We start from the raw sequence: 20,390 nt of genomic DNA, 5'->3' as shown, positions 1-20,390 counted from the left end.
TGGTTTATTCGGGCTTTCCACTCCTTCCGACACCAGCGTGCTCAACGCTTGTGTTGTAAATACAGTCCATGCATGCATGATGCACACCTACAAAAGTCAAGGAGACACAGCGTGAGCATCACAACGAGGGGGTCAATTATGGGGGGGGGCGAGTCGAGCGCACACTCTGCAAACGGCTGGGTTGGCAAATCGTCCCGTCCCCCCGTCCCCACACGACGCTCCGGCGATGTCTCCATGAGTGTCAGTGGTACTGAAGGGACACCCGAACGGTGAGCTCAGCATCTCTCTGCGCTGGAGGGAAGCGAAACCGAGCAGCCCCCCACCTCCTCTTTGCCTACGCCCTTAGGGCAAGGACTCTTCCACCCTGCCCCCTGTCGTCCGCCTCGGGAGGCCTGCAGAGATTTCGCCCAGCCCAGCCGGTGCCGGACTTCCCCGGGAAGAAATCGATGCGTGGGAGCCTCTGCGGCATGCGAGGACAGCCAGGGGCGCTTCCTCCCACTCCGGCTCCGATCCCAGCCAGTCACCCGCGCCCCACAACGCCTCCAGCGGGCTCTGGCGTTTCCTCCGCCAGCTGGGTCAGGATTTCGGCTCCTCTTGGAGTGATCACGATGGTGTGCTCGAATTGGGCCGACCTGAAATACAGGGGCAGCGATTAAGCAAAGGGGCAAAGGGGAGCCCGGCGGGCAGCAGATCTTCTGGGGGGGGGGTTAGGGGAGCCCCCTCCCCAACACGGACTGGCACACACCTCCATGGCAAGGAAACCATTTCCGTTTCACACTCCTCAGGTGAAATGCAAACACTCCCATTTCTGCCAGTTCACCTATTTCTTTAGAGCGAATTCCGAATACAAAAGCAGGCACCTTTTATTGTCCACGGACACCGCCGTCCACTGGTCCCGCAGGATCCGGAATTCCGAGGAGCCTTCCATGATGATGGGTTCTGCCAACGCAAACCAAAGCAGACAGGCGTTTACTCGTAGGCGGGCCACCACCTCCCTTGCCCAGCCGGGACCTGCGTTCGGCTCAGAGACCCCTAAAACCAGTGCCTGGACCGGAGGGGGAGCAAGTGTCAGGCTTCCGGCGTGAACCTGGGGGTCTTCTCTTTTTAAAGACTGAAGAAGGCCTTTTAATCAAGCCTTAATTAAGATCCCCACGGATCATAACAACCCGAGCGCCAGTCAACCGCAGATAGGGTGAAAATATGGGAATTTTTTTAAAGCAGGCTGAAAAATGTTCATTAAATCAGCAAAACAACAATTTTCTTATTTCCCTCTAATTGCCGCGCCATTTAGGCCCGCCGTGAGCAAGGAATACATTTTTTTCACCCCCTTATAAGCCGTCTTTGATTGGTATTTGGTGCGTTCAGTCTTCCAGGGGAAGGGCTGCTGACTGGCTACTCCAGAATGCAACCCAGCCAGGAGGAGAGGGGAGCAGCCCCTCTGGGCCTCCAACACTGTCCTCCCCAGAGAGCTGGGGGGTTACCAGAGCTTTTTAGGGGACCAGGTTGGTCTCCTCTCCTCCTGGCTGGGTTGCATTTGGAGCTCTCCTTGACAAAACGATATTTAGTCTAAGGGACGAATGGCCATCTCTTCCCATCCTCCTTGCACCCCTTCGTTTCCACCTCTGCAATCTACTAACGAACTTGCTCTTTCTACTAATATATGCTTCAAAAGTGACCTACCCCACAGGGCTGCTGTGAAAAACTCGTAGAAACCCGGGTATCGCGCCGGGTAAATTCACAGCGCTTTAAATTTGTTTTCGACCTTCATGAGAAGTGATGATGATGATAATGGGCCCGATTGAGTAATGACAGTTGTGCAGTAACAACTTAATTTATCTGGGGTCGGGCTGACATTATGTGGGGAAGGGAAGCGATTAAAAAATAATAATTAAAAACTCAACCCTAAAAACGAATATGTGCTTTAAACCCCCTAGTGGGAAGGGTACCCAACGGGAACAGCCCCATAATATTTTCTCAGGAGGAATTGTTGTGTGACTTTTAAAGCCATTTCTGCCCAACGTTGCAAATGTGAAGCAAGGACCAAATGTGTACACCTGTAATAAAGTTCATCTTTATGAACCTCGCGATGGCTCCCGTTTTACTACAGCCACTCACCGATGGTGAAAGCCATGCCCTCTTCCATTAACACATCGCTGTCGTTCTCTACAAAATAAAGCAAACACGATCCACTCATCTGTTACTACAAGTGGCACCTGCTCTACTCCTGCCTTGCAAAGGCGTCAGAGCCCCGGAGCCTCTCGTTCGAATTCGAATGGACAGCATCGCTGGTTCCACGCACAATAAAACCCCGCATCTTCCCCGCCCAAAGGGGACCAAGACCCCCTCAATCGATCGCCCTTCCGCACGCCCGCGAGTCAGTAGCAAGGCGACGGGGCGAGCCCCAGAGGAGAAGGGAGGCGTTACACGGAGGCTTCTCCAGGCACACCGTAAGCCGCTTGGAAGGCCTTTCTGGGTGGGAAAGCGGCCTATAAATAGTAATATATACATCAACAAACCCACAGGACAGCAACTGAGATTTGCAAAGAGAAGAGGGAGCCCTGGGGAGGACAGGTTTTTGCAGACTGCGCTGTGTTGCTGTTCAGGTTCTTAAGTCATTTCACTAGAGAAGACGGGATGGGGGCAAAGGGCAGAAGGGGGGGTCAGAGACGTGGGAGTGGGTTTCTGCTTCGAGCCATTAGGAGCCAGGGCTAATTTTCATTTGCAAGCAAAACCAAACCAAACTCTTTCCAAGGAAGTAGTGCCCCATCCCCCCTCCCATCCTTGCCTGGACAGAAGGCTCCCTTCTCACTATTCACATAGGAATAGAGGAAAAAGACACCATGAGATGTTAAAAAACTGCTTGCCAACATTTGGAACACACTTAGGGAAGGCAAGTCTTCTTGCAGTCTAAAACTCAGAGCACGAAACAGCAATGCTCTATTTCTGAGCAGATGTGCAAAAGTGCTGGAGTGCCCATGGTCAGCTGAGTTGCAAATATTAACTCCCCCCTTCTCCTCTAAACAGGCTTTTCCCCTGTATTGCTTTGCTTGAGAGTGTCCTGCAGCAAGGGAAAAGGGGACTGTCAACACCACCTACTTTTGATTAAAAACTAGGATGGACATTATTTGTTCCTAAATAAGTGATTCAGAGTTGTGTGTGGGGGGGGGGGGGAGAGAACAGGACATAGGAGGTGGGTGTCATTCAGTGTCAGAGGAATCTTGGAGTTTTGATCATCTTCCGCTACTGTCATTACTAGAAAGATAAGTTTGCCTAACTCTCCCTCTGTAATGAAAGAGCCTTACACACTCTTCCCTAAGGAAAACTCAAAGAGATAAGGGCAATAGGTGATCACAAAATATTGTGAAATCCCTCTGTCAGTCAAGGGATGAAGCACCAAGCAACTGACAATGACCTCTCCAAAATGAGCAACAAAATGATGGTGTCCTCTCCACCATGAGGCTATTGGGCTTCTGCAGGAAAAGGAATACAGTTATGGTACTCTCCCCCTTGAAAAAGTGCCTCTTTACACCTGCAAAAGTGCCTACAGTGTGATGTCAGAGAACTGTAGGGTGAGAAAAAACATTCTCTTGCTTCAACCACATCTCATATGTTTTGCAGGATGGAGGTATGCCCTGGAGTCACTATGGTCCTATAGCATATGATATTAAAAGATACAGCCATCTTTTCCAAAGGCACAAAAAAAAAAAAAAAAAAAAAGACCCTGGCAGCAATTTTTCCTCCAATCCAAAGAGGGTAGGTACTGTAGTACAGAACTTATAACATAAGTAGATTCTGATAAACTAGATGTAGCCAAAATAGTCAGTGGATGGGCAGGAGGGGAGAAGAGCAAACACACAGCACAATTTTGGAGCCTCTTAGCATATAGCTACATCAGAATTTTGTCTTTGTTACTTTTAATTGTTCCTCAGACAAACAATCCCAATGTCCTTCCGTTCACACAAGACTATAGCTCAGATATCAGCTGTTCAGTATTCCCCCAACCATGCAGTTTTGGTTTTTTTGTTTTAACTGGAAGGGCATATGCCCCATTTGCACTTGGACACAAATGTAACCCACTTTAGTCAAATGCAAGAGTCACAAATATATTAAGGAGAAGGGGCCACCTTACCATGATGCCAAACTTCAGGGTGGCCGTGGAAGTAAGAGCCTATCCCATGCCCAACAAAGTAGGGGCAAACTCGGAAACCATTCTGCCGGGCTATATGGCTTGAAAGGAGAATGAAAATAAAATATTATATAGAGAAAAAAACACTCTGATTAAACATTAAATCAAATAAAGAACTAACTCTTTTCAGTTGCATTCATTTTTTATCAGTTCAGCCATTAGTGATCTGCACTGCCACACTAAGCTACAGTGCAACAACTCTGTGTTGCCTACAACAGGCTCTTTGAACAATGTAACACAGGGATTCTGCAGAGGACTGGTTTCCTGGCAATAGTCTGGTGGCAAGACGACAACACCCCCTAATCAAATTCCCCACAAAAATGCCCATTTGGTCACATTTAAAAAGCAGTTTGATACTTGCACATCATTTATCTCTGAAAGAGTGAAAGCTGCCTTTAAAGGCCATCATCACACATACCAGATCTCTAGCCCTAGAAGAAATGGGGAGGTGGCAGCTTTAGTTTTCAGTCGAGCCTCCAATGAATCATGAATCTATGCTTCAGCAGGCTACCCTGGCAGTTAATATTCAGAGCCATTTTTAAAAGTGAAAAGTTACATTTGTCATGGAAACAGATGGATATCTAACATGTATCAGATCAGCTTGAGAAATCGTGCAAGGTTGAAAAAATACACTGAAAATCATGACATGTAGGAATATGTGCCTACATGGATATATAGGCATTAGCAAAAATTCAAATTTGATGAATTTGCAGAATTAGTTTTCCAAGGAGATGCTTTTATTTATTTACTTTAAAATGTATACCGCCCTTTCTAAAAATTAAAGGCGGTGAACAATTATAACATACTTACATAAAATCAAAACAAAGCAATTATTAAGACTAGCTAATAAAACAACACAGATGTGAGGGGTAGAGAACAGCTTTATACGATGTCATGCCAACCTAACTATTTGCAGCAGCAGAGTCCTCAACTAAAAAGATAACTGAAACAAAAGTCTTCAACCTGCCTCCCTCCCCCAAATTCCAACAACATAGGACATCTTATAAGTGCATAAGGGAGAGAGGTCAAGAGAAGTTATGCAACCACTGAAAAAGCCTTGCCTCTGACCACTACACATGACACCAGAGGCAACATCCAAAGCAAGGCTCCCTCTGATTATCTTAAGGAGTGGGCCAAATGACACGGAAGCAGGTAGTCCCTGAGATAAACTGGTTCCAACCTGTTAAGGGCTTTAAAGGTCACCACCAGCACCTTGAATTGGGTCTGGAAATGAATGGGCAGCCAGTGTAAGCATCAGAACAGCAATCCAACAGAATCAAACCACGAAGCTCCAGTAACCACAGGTGCCGCCATATGCTGCGCCAATTGCAGAGAGTGTGACTCTACCCAGAACAAGTAAATGATTTATTACTTGTGTTGTGGGTTTATGGACCAGGAAGACAAAGACTGCCATTTTCTGTGGATTTAATTTCAATGTATTCACCCCCATTCAGCTTCTTACTGTCTCCAGGCAATGCTCCAGGACCCAATGGCCTGATGGAATGCCTGATGGAATAGAGCTGTTATCTGCATATTGATGGCATGCAACGCCAAATCCTTGGAAGACCTCTCCCAGTGGTTTCATGGAGATATTTAAAATTGTAGGGTCCAAGGAGGAATTTTTCAAGAGGGGCATACTGCAGCCTTCTTAAGGGCAACTGACAGCTCACTCTCTGACAGCTAGAAGTTAACAATCCCCACCACTCACTCAGCCAGCCCCCCTAGAGTAGCTCATGTCAGCCATGCGAGACAGGGATCAAGCAGGCAGGAGTCTCACACTCCAGAGAACCCTGTCCACCTCCCTCAGGAGTAGTAAGAAGAAAAGAGTCCCAAATAAATTGACAATTCAAAAATAAATGAGAGTCTAAGTCACCCCGAATTCAAGCAAAATGCAAAATGGATATCTCAAAACACATAACAAAAATGTTCCAGCAGATTATTGACTGGTTCCAGTCATTGGGCCTAGATATAATGGGCCCCACACCACATGAAACAAGTCTGCTGGATGGCATTCTGCAGATGATATGGTGACAGAGAAGAAATTTCTCATCTCACTTCTATCACCCCCACTGAGTAGTCTCAAAAATGAGCTCTCATTCGTGTTCATTTAGACTCATTACAAGTCTTATTTCAATGTTGCTCTAGGTGTCTACCAAGTTGCTTCATCTCCTGCTTAGGAAACCAAGGAGCCATTGTGGCTCTACACAACACAGTGGAGACTGCAAGGGGGCAATCTGATCCACAGCCCTGGCCATGTTCTTATTCCAGAGGTTGACCAGGGTCATAAATGAGTGGCTGGACCTAGTTGCTGGAAACTCCCCCAAAGCAATGAGGAATCCACCTGGATCCATCAGTCTTTGGGGTGGACCATAACATTCAGTCCACTGCCATTGTGGAGGCATGGTGTTGCAATAAGCCCACATGCTACCAGGAAGTGATAAGGGAGTAATCTGGAACTCCTCAATCGCAGATTGAGCAATTGCTTGATGAGGGAACCTTGCCAATTGGACAGTCTTGCGATGCTCCTTTGAGGAGCTCTAGAAGGCAAGGGCACATTTTTTCCTTTTAAACTCCCTTTTTCCTTTCTATTTGCTCCAGTAAGACGGGCAGATCTGAGTTTAGAGGGGGCCTAAAATAGGTCTGGTCAAGGAAGGCTATAGATAGTCTGAGAGAGACGTAACCCATCTTGCTTCTGGTTTTGCTATCTTATCTAATTGCTTTGAGGCTTCTACTCATTTGGGGGAGGGAGTCAAGGGTGTGTCAACATGCGAACACCCTCCTCCTCGGTAGAAACAATCCTGGTGAGAGCAGGAATGGTTGGCCACAGGGGGTTGGGGGATGTTATTGGAGGAAGAGATAATTGTGTTGGAGTCTGGGTGAGGGCCAGGTGCTTCTTGGCTAGGATTCCTTCACCAATACTTGAACCAGTTAAATGGGTGGTTGTCGAGGGGTAAGTAGTTAGGTTAATTCCTGTTGATGGAGAATGTACTGGGCAGAGGGGAGGTACTGCTGCCGTTGGTACAGTGAGATATGTACCAAGGAAGATATGTAGTTGGGGATGGACAGGCCATTACAGAAGAAAGCGTGTCAGTCAGACTGTCCTCTTTTCTGGTTCTTCTGCCAACCCTAGGGTCTCTGGTGGCTCTGGGCGTGCATCCTCCAACTTGAAATTGCTGCTGAATGCCAGATCAGTGACTAATAACATCAACCATGATTCTGAATGAGGGTGCTGATTGGGGGTGCTGACATGGAGATCTGGTTGGAGGAGGTGGGAAGAGTTAATCTCTCACAATTATACACCTAGGCTTCCGTGTTCAGCAGCAGCCATGACTGCAGGGGTGGGATGGGGGTTGCACTGGTCTACTATCTCTCTTACCAGATTTGAGAATTTGGGGGCTGCAAACATTATTTACAGTCTCCTATGAACACATGATATTTATATCGAATTAGACAGTTGGTCCCTTAGCCCAGTATTGCCCACTCTGAAGGCAGTGGCTATCCAAAGTCTCTGCCAGCAACTTTTTTATTAGAATTACTGGAGATTGAATTTGGGACCTTCTGACTGAAAAACATGTGCTTTTCCCCTAAGCTAAAGTACCTCCCCAAGATTATTTGCTTCAAAAAAGTCAAACTGAAACTAACAGAACTGAAACGGTAATTTTCCTTTGAAGAAATCCATGATCCAAGCAACTAGGCTTGTGATGGTGAATGACCACTTTTCAGATCTGATGCATGAATACTTTCATGCATTCCAATAAAAACAAAACTACAAAGCTAACTTGTAATCAGAACAACTGCCAATGTGGGCAAGGTTTCTGCAAACTGTCACATGCATTTCCAAGTGTTGTTGGTTTGAAACCCACTAACAGTGCAAACCTATACATGTCTAATGAGAAGGAAACTTCACTGTGTTTAATAGAACTTACTACCAGTGAAGTGTGCATTATGTCAGAATGCCAGATGCAAGGGAAGGCACCAGGATGAGGTCTCTTGTTATCTGGTATGCTCCCTGGGGCATTTGGTGGGCCGCTGTGAGATACAGGAAGCTGGACTAGATGGACCTATGGCCTGATCCAGTAGGGCTGTTCTTATGTGTATAGCAGGGGTTCTTAACCTTTTTTACTATTACAGACCCCCCCAATGGATTGCCCAATATGTCCCCATACCCCTATCACCAGACTGTCAAAATCATCATAATCATCACCAGTCCTATTAGGTACCAGTATGACTTCAAAAGTTGTCAATACCTTGGTTTTACTGTACATATTGATAGCTAGGAACAGAACCCCTCAATTCATATTGATAAAGAAGACTAATCTTACAAAAATTACACAGGTCTATACATTTTTTGTTGTCTTAAGTGTTAGACCTATTCCTGGTGTATTTGGAGTGCTGAATCTAAAAATGGTATCGGTTTTGCTCGATTGTCTCTAATTTTGGGGGTACAGCATAACCACCTTATATGCTGATTCAAACAACTTCCTTGTGAGGAAGCCATGACACTGCTTGAATCCGCATATAATTTGGCTATGCCATACCCCCCCAAACTAAAGCCAATTGGGCAAAACAGATGTTAGTTTTTGACTCAGCACTTCAAAAATACTCTAAATTCATTCAAACATCTTTAGTAACTAAAATTAAAGGGTTTTTAATTTTTTTATTTTCCAGAAACTACAAACAAAAACACACAACACATAACACACAACACAAAAACATCACTACACAAAAAAAACACAAAGGTTGCAGGAAATAATACATCACCATCGTATATCACTACAACTAATAAATCATTACATATCTTAATCAATTTCCTCTTCTAAATCTACCTCTCAATATCATTTTTCATCCATAATTCCTATATCATATCATATCAAATATAATATATATAATACAATCATCAAAATGCCTTATCATATATTTCTAAAACTTCATTTTCAACCAAGCATAAAAGGGTTTTTTCCATTACTCAATTTGTATCAGCCTTCATTATCGATCCAAAATTTCCAAAAGTCTGTCCATCTCCGCCACATTCCTCTATTAATTCATTTTTCATAGGTATTTTAAAATCCTTCCATTATCTAACATAAAATCTTCACTACAATTACAATCATAATAGCTAGGTATGCATGGTTTTCTTTATCTATAATATATAAAATAATATAAAATTTGCTACTCTAGTAAGTTTCTTATTATGCTTCCAGATCTGTTCCCATTGATCTATTGTGATATTATGGTCTATATTTTGCGCCCATTTTATCATGCATTGTTTTACTGTTTCTTCTTGCATCTCAAAATCAAATAATCCATCTTGTAATGCAGTGGTTCCATCTTGTAATGTAATAATCCATCTAGTAATGTAGTGCAGTGGTTGAGAACCACTAAGTTCTTGCGTGGGTGGGAGGGGGGAAGCAGCAGGGGCGGGGGAAGGCAGCGGCATGATCCCTAGGATCACGCTGCTCAGGGGGGCTGCAGGGGCTTGGGTACACATACCCAAGCCCCTGCAGCCTCCCAGGGGTGTGGGGAGCCCGGCGCGACCGGCAGCAGGGCTCCCCACAGCAGTGAAAGTAGATGCGGTGTGATTGCGCCCCGCCTCAGCTAAAGTGGAAGTGGAGCGCATTGCTCCGCATCTACTTTCACTGCTGCGGGGAGCCCTGCTGCAGGTCACGCCGGGGATTGCGCCGCTGGGGATTGCGCCGCTGCCTCCTCCCTGCCTCCAGGCTGCCCCCGTCCTTAAGGGGGCAGGGGCAAGGGCCTGCAGGCTGGGGCGTCGCAACGCCCCAGTTTGAAAAGCCCTGTTGTAATGCATATATTAATTTTGATCTCAATCTTTCTTTAACATAAATAGCAACACCTCTTTTTTTGTCTGAAGTCACAAAAACTTCTCCTAATTTTTCAATCACCAACAATGCCCTATTCATTAGACATCACGTTTCTATTTACTAGTCTTCCTCTCTTTTTGTCTTTTTCTTGTTGCTATTGGAGAGTGCCTCTTACTCGCTCCTCTAAGCTCTTTCCTCTCTGATTCATCTGTTGTTTCTAAGTCATCTGATTTCTTTTCATCCGACTCCATTTCTGGTCTATATTCTTCTAATTCTTTTCTTCTTGATTTCTCTTCCTCCTTTTCTTCCTTTCTTATCTCGTCTTTCATCACCGTACTCAAAAAGTTTTCAGCTTTCATTGTTGAATTTATATTATATCTCTGTGTCTGATATTGAAAAAACATAGCTCCCAGAGAAAGCCATCTGTATAGTATTTGCTTTTCTCTTAAAAATTTTGTCAGGTTTTCATATTCTTTTCTCTTCTTCCTCACTCTCCATGGAACATGTCTCAAAATGTTGACTTTGTTATCATCCACTGTCCATTCCTTTTCCTGTGAGGCCTTCAGTAATCTATCTCTGTAAAAGGTTCTGATGAATTTCACATGGATTTCTCTTGGTAATTCGTGTTTTCTCAGATAAAAAGTGCTCACTGTGTCCAATTCTTTAGATATCTCCTCCATTGGTGTATCAATCCATTCTGATATTAATCTGACAATCCGTTGCGACGTATCTTCTCCTTTCTCTTCTGGTATATTTTGCATCCTCACCATTCCAGCTGCACTATCCATTTGAATTTCCATTAATGATGTCTCTGCATCATGCTGATTTTCTTCTATCTCTGATATTTTAGCTTGATCTTTTCTTATCTTTTTTCCCAATCTCTCAATCTTTTGTTTATTTTCTTCTGATGTAATTTTCACCTCCATCAGTTGTCCACTAAGTTCATCTAATCATTTAGTTAAAGCATCCACATTAACTTGAGTCTGTACAGATTGGTTTGTTAGTTGCTGTACCATTGTCAACAGTTTTTCAATATTGTCTTGCACACTCTGTTTCCAGTCTTTCCCTTTCAGTTCCTCTTGTGCTAATTTTCCAAGTCCCGTCTCAGATGCTGGTGAGCCTCGGACTGTCACTCTTTTGCCCGCCATCTTCGTTCTTCCTTCCTGTAAAGCTCAAATATCTGTTATCAAACAAATCACTTCCACTTTCTCTTTCAATTATCTATACATCACATCGCATCACATCAACAATCAATCCTCTAGTCCAGAGGTTCTCAAACTGTGGGTCATGACCACTTGGTGGGTCACGATTGAATATCTGGTGGGTTGTGATAAGATGCCAGCTGGCATCTTGAAAAAGGGCAAAATGAAGTCGGTGGCGCCATTTTGAAAAAGGGCAAAGTGACGCAGGCGGTGCCATTTTGAGAAAGGGCAAGTAGACCCAGGCAGAGCCATTTTGAGAAAGGGCAAATCGACTCAGGGAGCAACATTTTGCGAAAGGTCAAGTAGACCCAGGCAGAGCCATTTTGAGACAGGGCAAGTAGACCCTTGGGAAGCCATTTTAGGCTTCCAGACAGAGTAAACAAACAGAAAGAGCGGCTTGCACATATGCAGGGCAGGCAGTGTGCCGCTTTTCCTCTGTGAGTGTGCTGCTGCCCAGCCCCATTCAAAGGAGGGGAGAGGAGAGGTGAGTATGCTTGGAGATTTTCAGATGCGTGCTCCCTCATTCTTGGGGGCATGTAGGACCCCTCTGTTTGACTCCCTTTAACCTTAGGCAGGCAAGAGGGGAAGTGGAAAAGCGCCCTGAGTGGGGACCATGGGTGGCAGCGGAGGAGGCTTCACCACCCACACTCTGCTGCCACGTGCTCAGCTAGGCGAGAGGGAGTGTGGAGAGGCCAGGACAAGCGAGTGCCTCCAATATAGCTACCCCACTGTTTGGCTCCTTTTAGCAGCTGGGAGGAGAACAGTAGGGCATCCCTATCTTTCCAGCTGTGAGGGGGATGCTCCATGGCCCCACCCCAAACTTCTCTGATGCACACCATTAAAAGTAGTCAAACAAATCTGATACAGTTCTTCAAGTGCCTTGGTCATCTGTTCTGCACTGAACATATGCCTGAGAAGCTAGAGACGGGGTTGGACTAGATCACTTTTTAGGTCATTCCATGATTTTGGTGATCTTCAGGGTTGTGTGTGAAATGGGCTGAAAGTAAGCACCGAGCACATGTCTGAGAAGCTACAGACAGAGGGGTGGACTAGATGACCTCTTATGTCCCTTCCAGGTCCATGATTTTGGTTATCTTTAGGTTTGTATGTGAAATTGACTGAAAGTAAAGTCAGTGTATGTGGCAGAGAAGCATTTGGAATCTTCAGGGTAATTTGTGAAATGGGGTGCAGTACTGATGATGGAAATGGTGGTGGCTGTCCTGGCAGCTGAGTGATTTCAAAGTCAACAAGGCTCACTCCTCGCTTGTAACTCTGCAGGCGCAATCCTAACCCACTTTCCAGCACTGACATAAGGGCAATGCAACTCTGAGGTAAGGCAACAAATATTCCTTTATTCTGAGGAGGCTTCTATGAGTGCCACCCAATTGCAAGATACACCACACATTCCATTGGCACAGCTATGCCAGTGCTGGAAAGTTGGTTAGGATTTGGACCTGGTTCAATCTTCAGAGAATTACAGCTCTGCCATGGTCTTTCACCAATTTTGCTTTATTGTTGCCAGCTGACAGTTCTGGCATATGTTTAAAACTTCCTACTTCTTGGTGGTGGTTTTACAGATGCAGGTTGTTAAACTTTCATATTTATTCCTGGAAGCATCAAGATATTCAGTAGAAATGGATAATTCCTTTTTAAATATAAACACCAGACCTTTTCAGAGTACAGAATCATGTCATTAATTTTGCAAACTCAGGAGCCCTGACTTCCACATTGCCCTATGCCCGCCCAAACACTGTTTCACCTGCTGGCATCCTTGTCTCCAAAGCACCATGACCCAGGTTAGTTCCAGGGAGTAAGTAATAAGATTTAAGGATCTTTCCTTTTGGAGAATATCACAAAGCTACATTAAATGATGTTCCCAACTTAACACAATGGGCAGTAAGAAGGGCTTACTTCTGATATGGTACAATGGTAGTGGGGGGGGGGGAAGAATTGGAAGAAGCTTCTGAGCTGGAATATTTTCTCCTGTCATTTACAGTTTGAGTTCCTAGGTAAGAACAGTGATGTCACTTCCTGTTTGATAAAATCACAGCCAACTCTGATATCACAGTGATGCCATGTCCTGCTTGATGATGTCACTTCCTGCCATGACCACTTCCAGGTTGATGACATCACTTCCAATGGGTCCCAGACAGATAGTCATACTCAGAAGTGGGTCCCAGGCTGAAAAGGGTGAGAACCACTGCTCTAGTCACTCATCAACAGTAACAGAAAAAAATTATAGTCAAGTAAAACCTTCTGCTTGCAATGTTCTTTAAGATCACTAGATGTCCTCAGCGTATTATCTTCCTTGCTTCAATTTTAAACACAAATTCAATTCTTGCAATGTCTTTTCGAATCCACTAGATGTCACTAGATGTCACTGGTGCACTGTTTTTGTTTTGTTCATATTTCTCTTATCTTGCTTATAGTTGTAGCCTTGGCAATGCCATTCCTTGATCTGCAGGAATGTCAGCTCTTTCAGCCAGCTCTTTCAGGCAATCCAGTCGCTCTTTCAGGCAATCCCAAACAATATCATCAAACCAAGGCAATAAACGCTCCAATACACAAACTTTCCAAGGACACTTAATTTGTAATCCACCGAAATTCAAAGCTGTAAAGTTGTAGTTATATTTATATATCCATAACAAGCTTGGTAAATCTCTTCTAAGGTTTCTCCTTACACAGATAGACAGCTTCCCCCCTCCTCCTCTTCTCATGGCAAAAAAATAATCAGGCAATGAATTACTCAGTCCACGCCAGGCATACACAAATGGAATAACACTTACTTAAGTCTTTCAACGTCTTTCCCTGCTGGGGCCTTCAGCTTGATTCAGCATGAATTCTACACCATTGCGGCCAAGACAGCGGAATCTCCTGGGAACACTCCCCTGGTCGGCCCTTATCTCCTAAGGAATCGTGCCATCACATGGAGGAGTTTGTCTCTCCTGACAAACAATCCTCGGATCTCCTCAGATCCACAGTTTTTGGGGAAAAACAGAATGCATTTCAAGGGCTCGAGAAAGACACACCTGCTCTGCTGCTGGCTGGCCCCTCCCCCAAATAAAAGGGGTTTTTTGGGGGGAGGCCTGTGTTTGGGTTTAAGCTTACACAAGGAGAACAAGCATTTTAAAGAAAAGGTCACCTATAGTAGCTCATACAATCACAGGCCAAACCAGCCATTTTCAACCTTTTTCAGCTCACGACACGCCGACAAGGCACTAAAATTGTCAAGGCACTCTACCAGTTTTTTATTTACATTAAATCACTACATTATAATTAATTGTTAATAAAATTATATTATTTCATGACAAAGAAACTCACAAGAAGCTTGGAGAGGAAAGTATATGTGATTCTGGAAAGGATGAAAAGTGTTATGTGAGAAAGTGCTGGCAAAGAGAGGTCAGACTGAGCACATAGTGGAGAGCTGTGAGGTGAGGGGCAATGAAGAGACATGAGTGAAACAACTACAGGATTCAGCTGGAGTGGGGGGAAGAGAGAACTTGAAGCAAGTGATTCTGAACCTTTGGAAGGTGGCAACAAGTGAAGGGAGGGACAGTAAGAGAGGTGCTGACTGCAATTATGAGATTTTGGGGGCAATGTGCCTGTGGGAGGGAGTGGGGTGGGGAGAAGTGCCAATTGCCTGCTCCTGTATTTAAGAAAAAAAAGTGCAACCAAAAGCCCAATCCTAAGCATGTCTACTCAGAAGCCCCATTCTAGTCAATGGGGCTTACTCCCAGGAAAGTGTGGATTGGATTGCAGCCTCAGAGCCCATCCTAGGCATGTCTACTCAGAAGTAAGCCCCATTCTAGTCAATGGGGCTTACTCCCAGGTAAGTATGGAAAGGATTGTGGCCCAATGCCCTTCCCCTAAAAGGCAAAAGGCAACGCAGGGAGCGTCGCTTTGGGGAGTTGCAGGCAAACTGTGGCAAGGAAAAGGGTCTTTCCAGGACCCTTTTAGTCAGCCAATTCTTAGGCTGATGGTCTCAGCAGACTCACTCACTTCATACCTGCTTGCCTGCTCCTGGCTCCCTCGTTCTCACTCACTCTGCCCGCCGGGACCTCCTCCAAGCTTCTCTGATAGCCCAGTCAGCACGCAGAGGAGGCAACACGGACGTAATACTCAATCCTAGGCGTGTCTACTAAAAAATGAGCCCCTTAATAATCAATGGGGCTTACTCCCAGGTAAACTGGGATCAGGTTGCAGCCTTCATCTTGCTCCAGAGCAGGAGCAAGCAACAACAGGAGGTGCAAAGCAGCCGCGACCAGTGCCTTCGCTGGCTGCCTGCTCCTTTTTCTTCTGCTGCGCATGAGGCTCAAAGCAGCTGCTTCCCCCACGTGCGCGGCTGCTGCTTGTCTGCTGTGGTCCCGTGGCACACCTGAGGCAGCAGCGGTTGAAAACCGCTGGGCTAAACCTAAGTTGCTTGGCTGCCATAGCTTTACAAGCGAACACCCTGCAAGAACCAGGTTAGACATAGGTGACTAAAGTGATACTTTTTATAGGGAACACATTAGTATGAACCTATATTGTCTAATATAGCAGGAATGCAATAAAAGCAACTTGAATCATCTTCATCTATGACAAAGAGCTGCCCATTTAGGGAAATGACTCAAAAATAAGCACAAAACTTGCAAACGAAATGCACATCATCACAGATTAGCATGCTAATTTTGGCATTAAAATGTAAACTAATTACTGTTAAATATACCTTTAAATTTCTGAACTCCCAATGGTGGCAGGTTACTGCTGTGATTATGGACATTTGAGACAGGTTTCTTAAATCAGAAGACCCTTTAGGGTGTCAAACCCATTTCACACAGAGGGCTGAATAGCATTCATGATGCCTGCTGAGGGCCGGAAGTGATGCCATGAGGGAGAAAGTGATGTCATTAAACAGGTCATAACCAAAAATAAGCACTTTTTCTCACTTAGGAAACCATTAGCTGCAAATGGCAGAAAATATGCAAATCTTGATCATATTTCAAGATAAGTGAGAGCCCAATATTCATGTGCGCTGCCCTTTCAGCAGTAACACTTTAGCATTGCTCAGCAGCTGAGAGCCTTAGGGTCAAATAAAAAGCTTCAGTGGGCTGCATCAGGCCCCCAGGTCTTATGTTTGACACCCCTGCTTTAGGGATTCTAGCCATAAGTTAATACCATTATCACAATTTAAAGCGAGTTGCAAGTCAGAAAAGTTAGTTGGACTACACTACAGAAAAGTGTAAGGTACCAACTGGCCCAATTCCTGTTCCCCAAAAGCCAAAGTATATTACAGAGACACTGCTGACTAATATTGTTTTGTACCCTTAAAATGGGCACAGCAGTGCATCCCCATCTTACTGTGGACCAGGAAAGATAAATGCATGACAAACTGCAGTTGTAAATTGGTAACACCTTACTTTGGGAAAATTGGTTCGACAATGCTGAAACAATATCTTAAGAAGTCCGGGAGCAGCTTCCATGAGATTGCCACAGAAAACTGGAATTCTGTTGGGCCAAGAAGGTATGAAGTAGACTACTTCTAAAGGGTGAACATTCTCATAACTTCAATTTCAAATACAGTAACATATGTGCATGTGAAGGTGAGGACTGTATTCCTCCTCTAAAGGCTGCTTGGAGGATGCAACAATGCAGCTTTGTTGCATCAAGCCATGTACTTGCTCCATTCCTCAAGAACATACTTTCATTACAATAGTGGTGCCTGTACAATAAATGGCACCCCAGTGTTGAAAAGTGGGAGAGTGGAGAACTAGGTCAATAACTTTTAATGATGCTCACAGATAACACCTTGAATGGATTTTTTTTTTAAAAAAAGGTTCTATAGATTAGCTACCACTTGCCTACCACACCAACAAAAATCTTTAGCTATTACAGTATTTTGTTTGATTTTGGAGCACAGCAGAATATAGATCTCAGATGCATGAGAGCTCAAATGTCTTTATGGATCTCCTAAATACTCACAGGGAGTTAAAGAATGACACAAAGAAGTAGGAACATGGAAGTTAAAGGTTTAAAAAAGTGATAGGATTTGAAAGTGTTTTTATAAAACATGCATTGCTTCACTGAAGGCCCCAAAAAGAGAAGCAGAAATTAGAAGAAGATGGAAAGTTAACCATATTCTTATCAATACATAAAATTGAACAAGTACAAGAGCAAAGCAGCCAGGAAATATTGGGTATTTGACAAGAATAAGCAACTACTAATTTCTTCTCTTGCTCCTCTGCTACAATGGAGCACTACAGGTTTTTTAAATCTCTCTCTGCTCCCCCTGCCCCAGTGTATTTGCTAGTGTCAAATAATTTAATCGTTTTTATTTGGGTTTGTCTGTCTTTTCCCTGCTTATTTTGAGATGCTAAGATAGCTTGTCTTTTTCAGGCTTCCTCTAAAACAGCAATATAACTTTTGCAACAGGAAATCACATTTTTAATATCCTAACATATATAATCTTATTCATACATTTAGTGCACATGTTTCTTTTTCTGAGTTTAACTATTAGTATTCAAGTAAAACTAATCATGGCAGAACTCTGATCTGAGGATCTATGTCATGCTATATCTGTTCATTTGGGTGACTTTTCAAAAGCATGTCAGAAATCTAATGCCCATTTAGGTCAGTGGGAATTTTATACTGAGATCATTATTGGATGCAATATTGTGAAACACTGACTTGTGGCACAAGTCCACCAACTACTATACAGATCTAAATACTTAAAACACAGTATACTAACACCTATGCTGTATTATGGGCAGTGAAGCCTCTGACTGGCTGAGCCAATTTCATGGCATGGAATGCTGCTTACAAATAAGGTTGATCTGAATGCTTTCTCCTCATCTTCTTCATTCCATTCATGGGGAGGAGCGACTGTATAATGACAAGCATGTTCACTCTTATTGGGGGTGGGGAATGATAGCAGTTTTGAGAGGCAGCTTACCACTGGTTGTTCACAGTGGCAGTTATCCCCATTTTTTTTAACCTCTCCCCCCCCCTGTTTTTGAGGGGCTTATGGGAACAAATGGGAAGACCTCTAATGTTTCTATTACTGCCCAAAAAGATGTAAGGGAAAAGACACTTGATGATGATAACCAATGGCCAGCTGCTTCCTGAAACATGAAAATTTCATGTGTACTTCCTGCCCCACCTCAAAATTGCTCTGGTTTCATTCCCCTTCATCTCTTCCCACACTTCTGAATAGAAGCCATTCAGAAAACAACCTCCCTACATTTCAGGAAATGGCTGTAAAGGTTGCTGCCCAGGTTTTGGGAACGAAGGGAAGGTTGACAGTGTGGCCAAGATCAGAGCCTCAAACAGGTCCTAGGGATTGGAGTGTGAAAGGATGACAACTGAGAAGGTATCTCAAGAGGTAGGAAAGATAGGGAACAGGGAACTTGGAAGACAAGGCTGAAGATTTTATAAAAGATAAAATCTTAAAACACATAGACGAACAAGCCTTGCTGAGGGAGAATCAGCATGGCTTCTGTAAGAGTAAGTCTTGCCTCAAGAACCTTTTAGAATTCTTTGAAAAGGTAAACAGGCATGTGGATGCAGAAGAACCTGTGGATATTATATATCTGGACTTTCAGAAGGCGTTTGACACTGTCCCTCACCAAAGGCTGCCGAGAAAACTCCACAGTCAGGGAATTAGAGGGCAGGTCCTCTCCTGGATTAGGAACTGGTTGAGGGCCAGGAAGCAGAGGGTGGGTGTCAATGGGCAACTTTCACAATGGAGAGAGGTGGAAAGTTGAGTGCCCCATGGATCTGTCCTGGGACCTGTACTTTTCAACCTGTTCATAAATGACCTGGAGACAGGGTTGAGCAGCGAGGTGGGCAAGTTTGCAGATGACACCAAACTTTTTTGAGTGGTGAAGACCAGAAGAGATTGTGAAGAGCTCCAGAAGGATCTCTCCAAACTAGGAGAGTGGGCAGCAAAATGGTAGATGTGTTTCAATGTAAGTAAGTGTAAAGTCATTCACATTGGGCCAAAGAATCAAAACTTTACAACTTTCTTTGGTCAAAAGATTCCCCTTCCTTGAAAAAATAACACCTGAGGTTTCCTCCTCCTTAATGTTCAGATCTAGGGCAGGGGTCTCCAAAGCCTCTGTCTCGCCCACACCCAGCCTGGTCTTCTGAAAGCCTCTGGACCAGTTGACCAAACACAACCGGAGCTGTGCTTGTGGGTGGGGGAATGGGAGTCTATTTAAGTGTGTGCTTTATTCCTTTTTTTCTTTATTTTTTTTTACTATTTTCCAAAAACAAATATAAACAAACATACATAACACATAACACAAAAAACTTAACACACTTCACTACACAAAAAAGGGTGCAGGAAATCATATATCATTATCATATATCACTAAAACTAAAAAATTACTTATCTCCTAATCAATTTCCTCTTCTAAATTTACCTCTTAATAGTTTGTGCTTTATTCCTGTGGTGTGTGTTGGTGCTTAGAGAAATCCTGGAAATTTGAGCCCATTCATTCATTCATTTATTCATTCATCTAAATTCCATTTCTGATGTATTCATTTGAACTTATTTTTTTCCCAACTTATTTTTGACACTGTGCCAGATATTTATGTGGCCCACTGGTGGAATAGTTTGTAGACCCCTGCTAGGGCATTGGGAGACTTGCCATGGACACTGTTTCGCCCATTAGCCACCTTGTGTTTTGAGGGGGAGAAGAAAGAAAGCTCAACGTCTAGCTCAGCCTGGCCCCAATGTGGATTAGAAAGGATCGGAAGTGCATTAGGGACCAGCAATCTCTGGAGGGTGGCCATGCCTGTGCCTATTCTGGGGGAGATATTGGCTTGAACCATGCTCTGAATCACGGCTGTAAATTCCTCCCAGTTGATAGAGGCAGGGGGCAAAGAACTCGGACTTGGGGTTGCAGATGCCTCTCTAGAGAGGCTTGCCACCTTGCACAAATCGCCCCCTTATTGAATCACCCAGAGATCGGGGCTTCTGAAGGACTGCATTGCTGCTCTGACATGCCTGCTGCATCTTGCCTGCGGTGTGGTGTTTTGGCGAAAAACAGGCTTGTCTTGTAATCCCCAATGCTTGAGTGGGAATTGGCACAGTAGTTCTGCCCGTTCCACACAGCTTCTGGGTAGCAGACTCCTGCTGTGGTGCAGTCTGCAGTTTAGGCGGGAAAGGGCTCGAGCTGTCAGCCATTGCTGAGAATTGCTCTG

At 44.3% G+C, this 20,390-nt stretch overlaps 1 protein-coding gene across 3 annotated transcripts in view; it reads right to left on the bottom strand.

The window, feature by feature from the left end:
* Nucleotides 1–20,390, bottom strand: part of METAP1D (methionyl aminopeptidase type 1D, mitochondrial) — a 102,880-nt gene continuing 82,490 nt past the window's right edge. For 2 of the 3 annotated variants that reach the window (XM_066637643.1, XM_066637653.1), the window contains exons 7-10: nt 4,130–4,227; nt 2,116–2,163; nt 861–939; nt 1–632 (exon numbers count right to left, since the gene is read on the bottom strand). In XM_066637643.1, coding sequence (XP_066493740.1) covers nt 521–632; nt 861–939; nt 2,116–2,163; nt 4,130–4,227 — 337 coding nt within the window. In that variant the 3' untranslated portion in view covers nt 1–520. The remainder of the gene's footprint in view (nt 633–860; nt 940–2,115; nt 2,164–4,129; nt 4,228–20,390) is intronic. The other variant, XM_066637661.1, reaches the window with a different exon arrangement.

Source organism: Tiliqua scincoides, chromosome 1 (assembly GCF_035046505.1).
Source record: "Tiliqua scincoides isolate rTilSci1 chromosome 1, rTilSci1.hap2, whole genome shotgun sequence".
Taxonomy (NCBI): domain Eukaryota; kingdom Metazoa; phylum Chordata; class Lepidosauria; order Squamata; family Scincidae; genus Tiliqua; species Tiliqua scincoides.
This window is presented reverse-complemented; position numbering and strand designations above follow the sequence as displayed.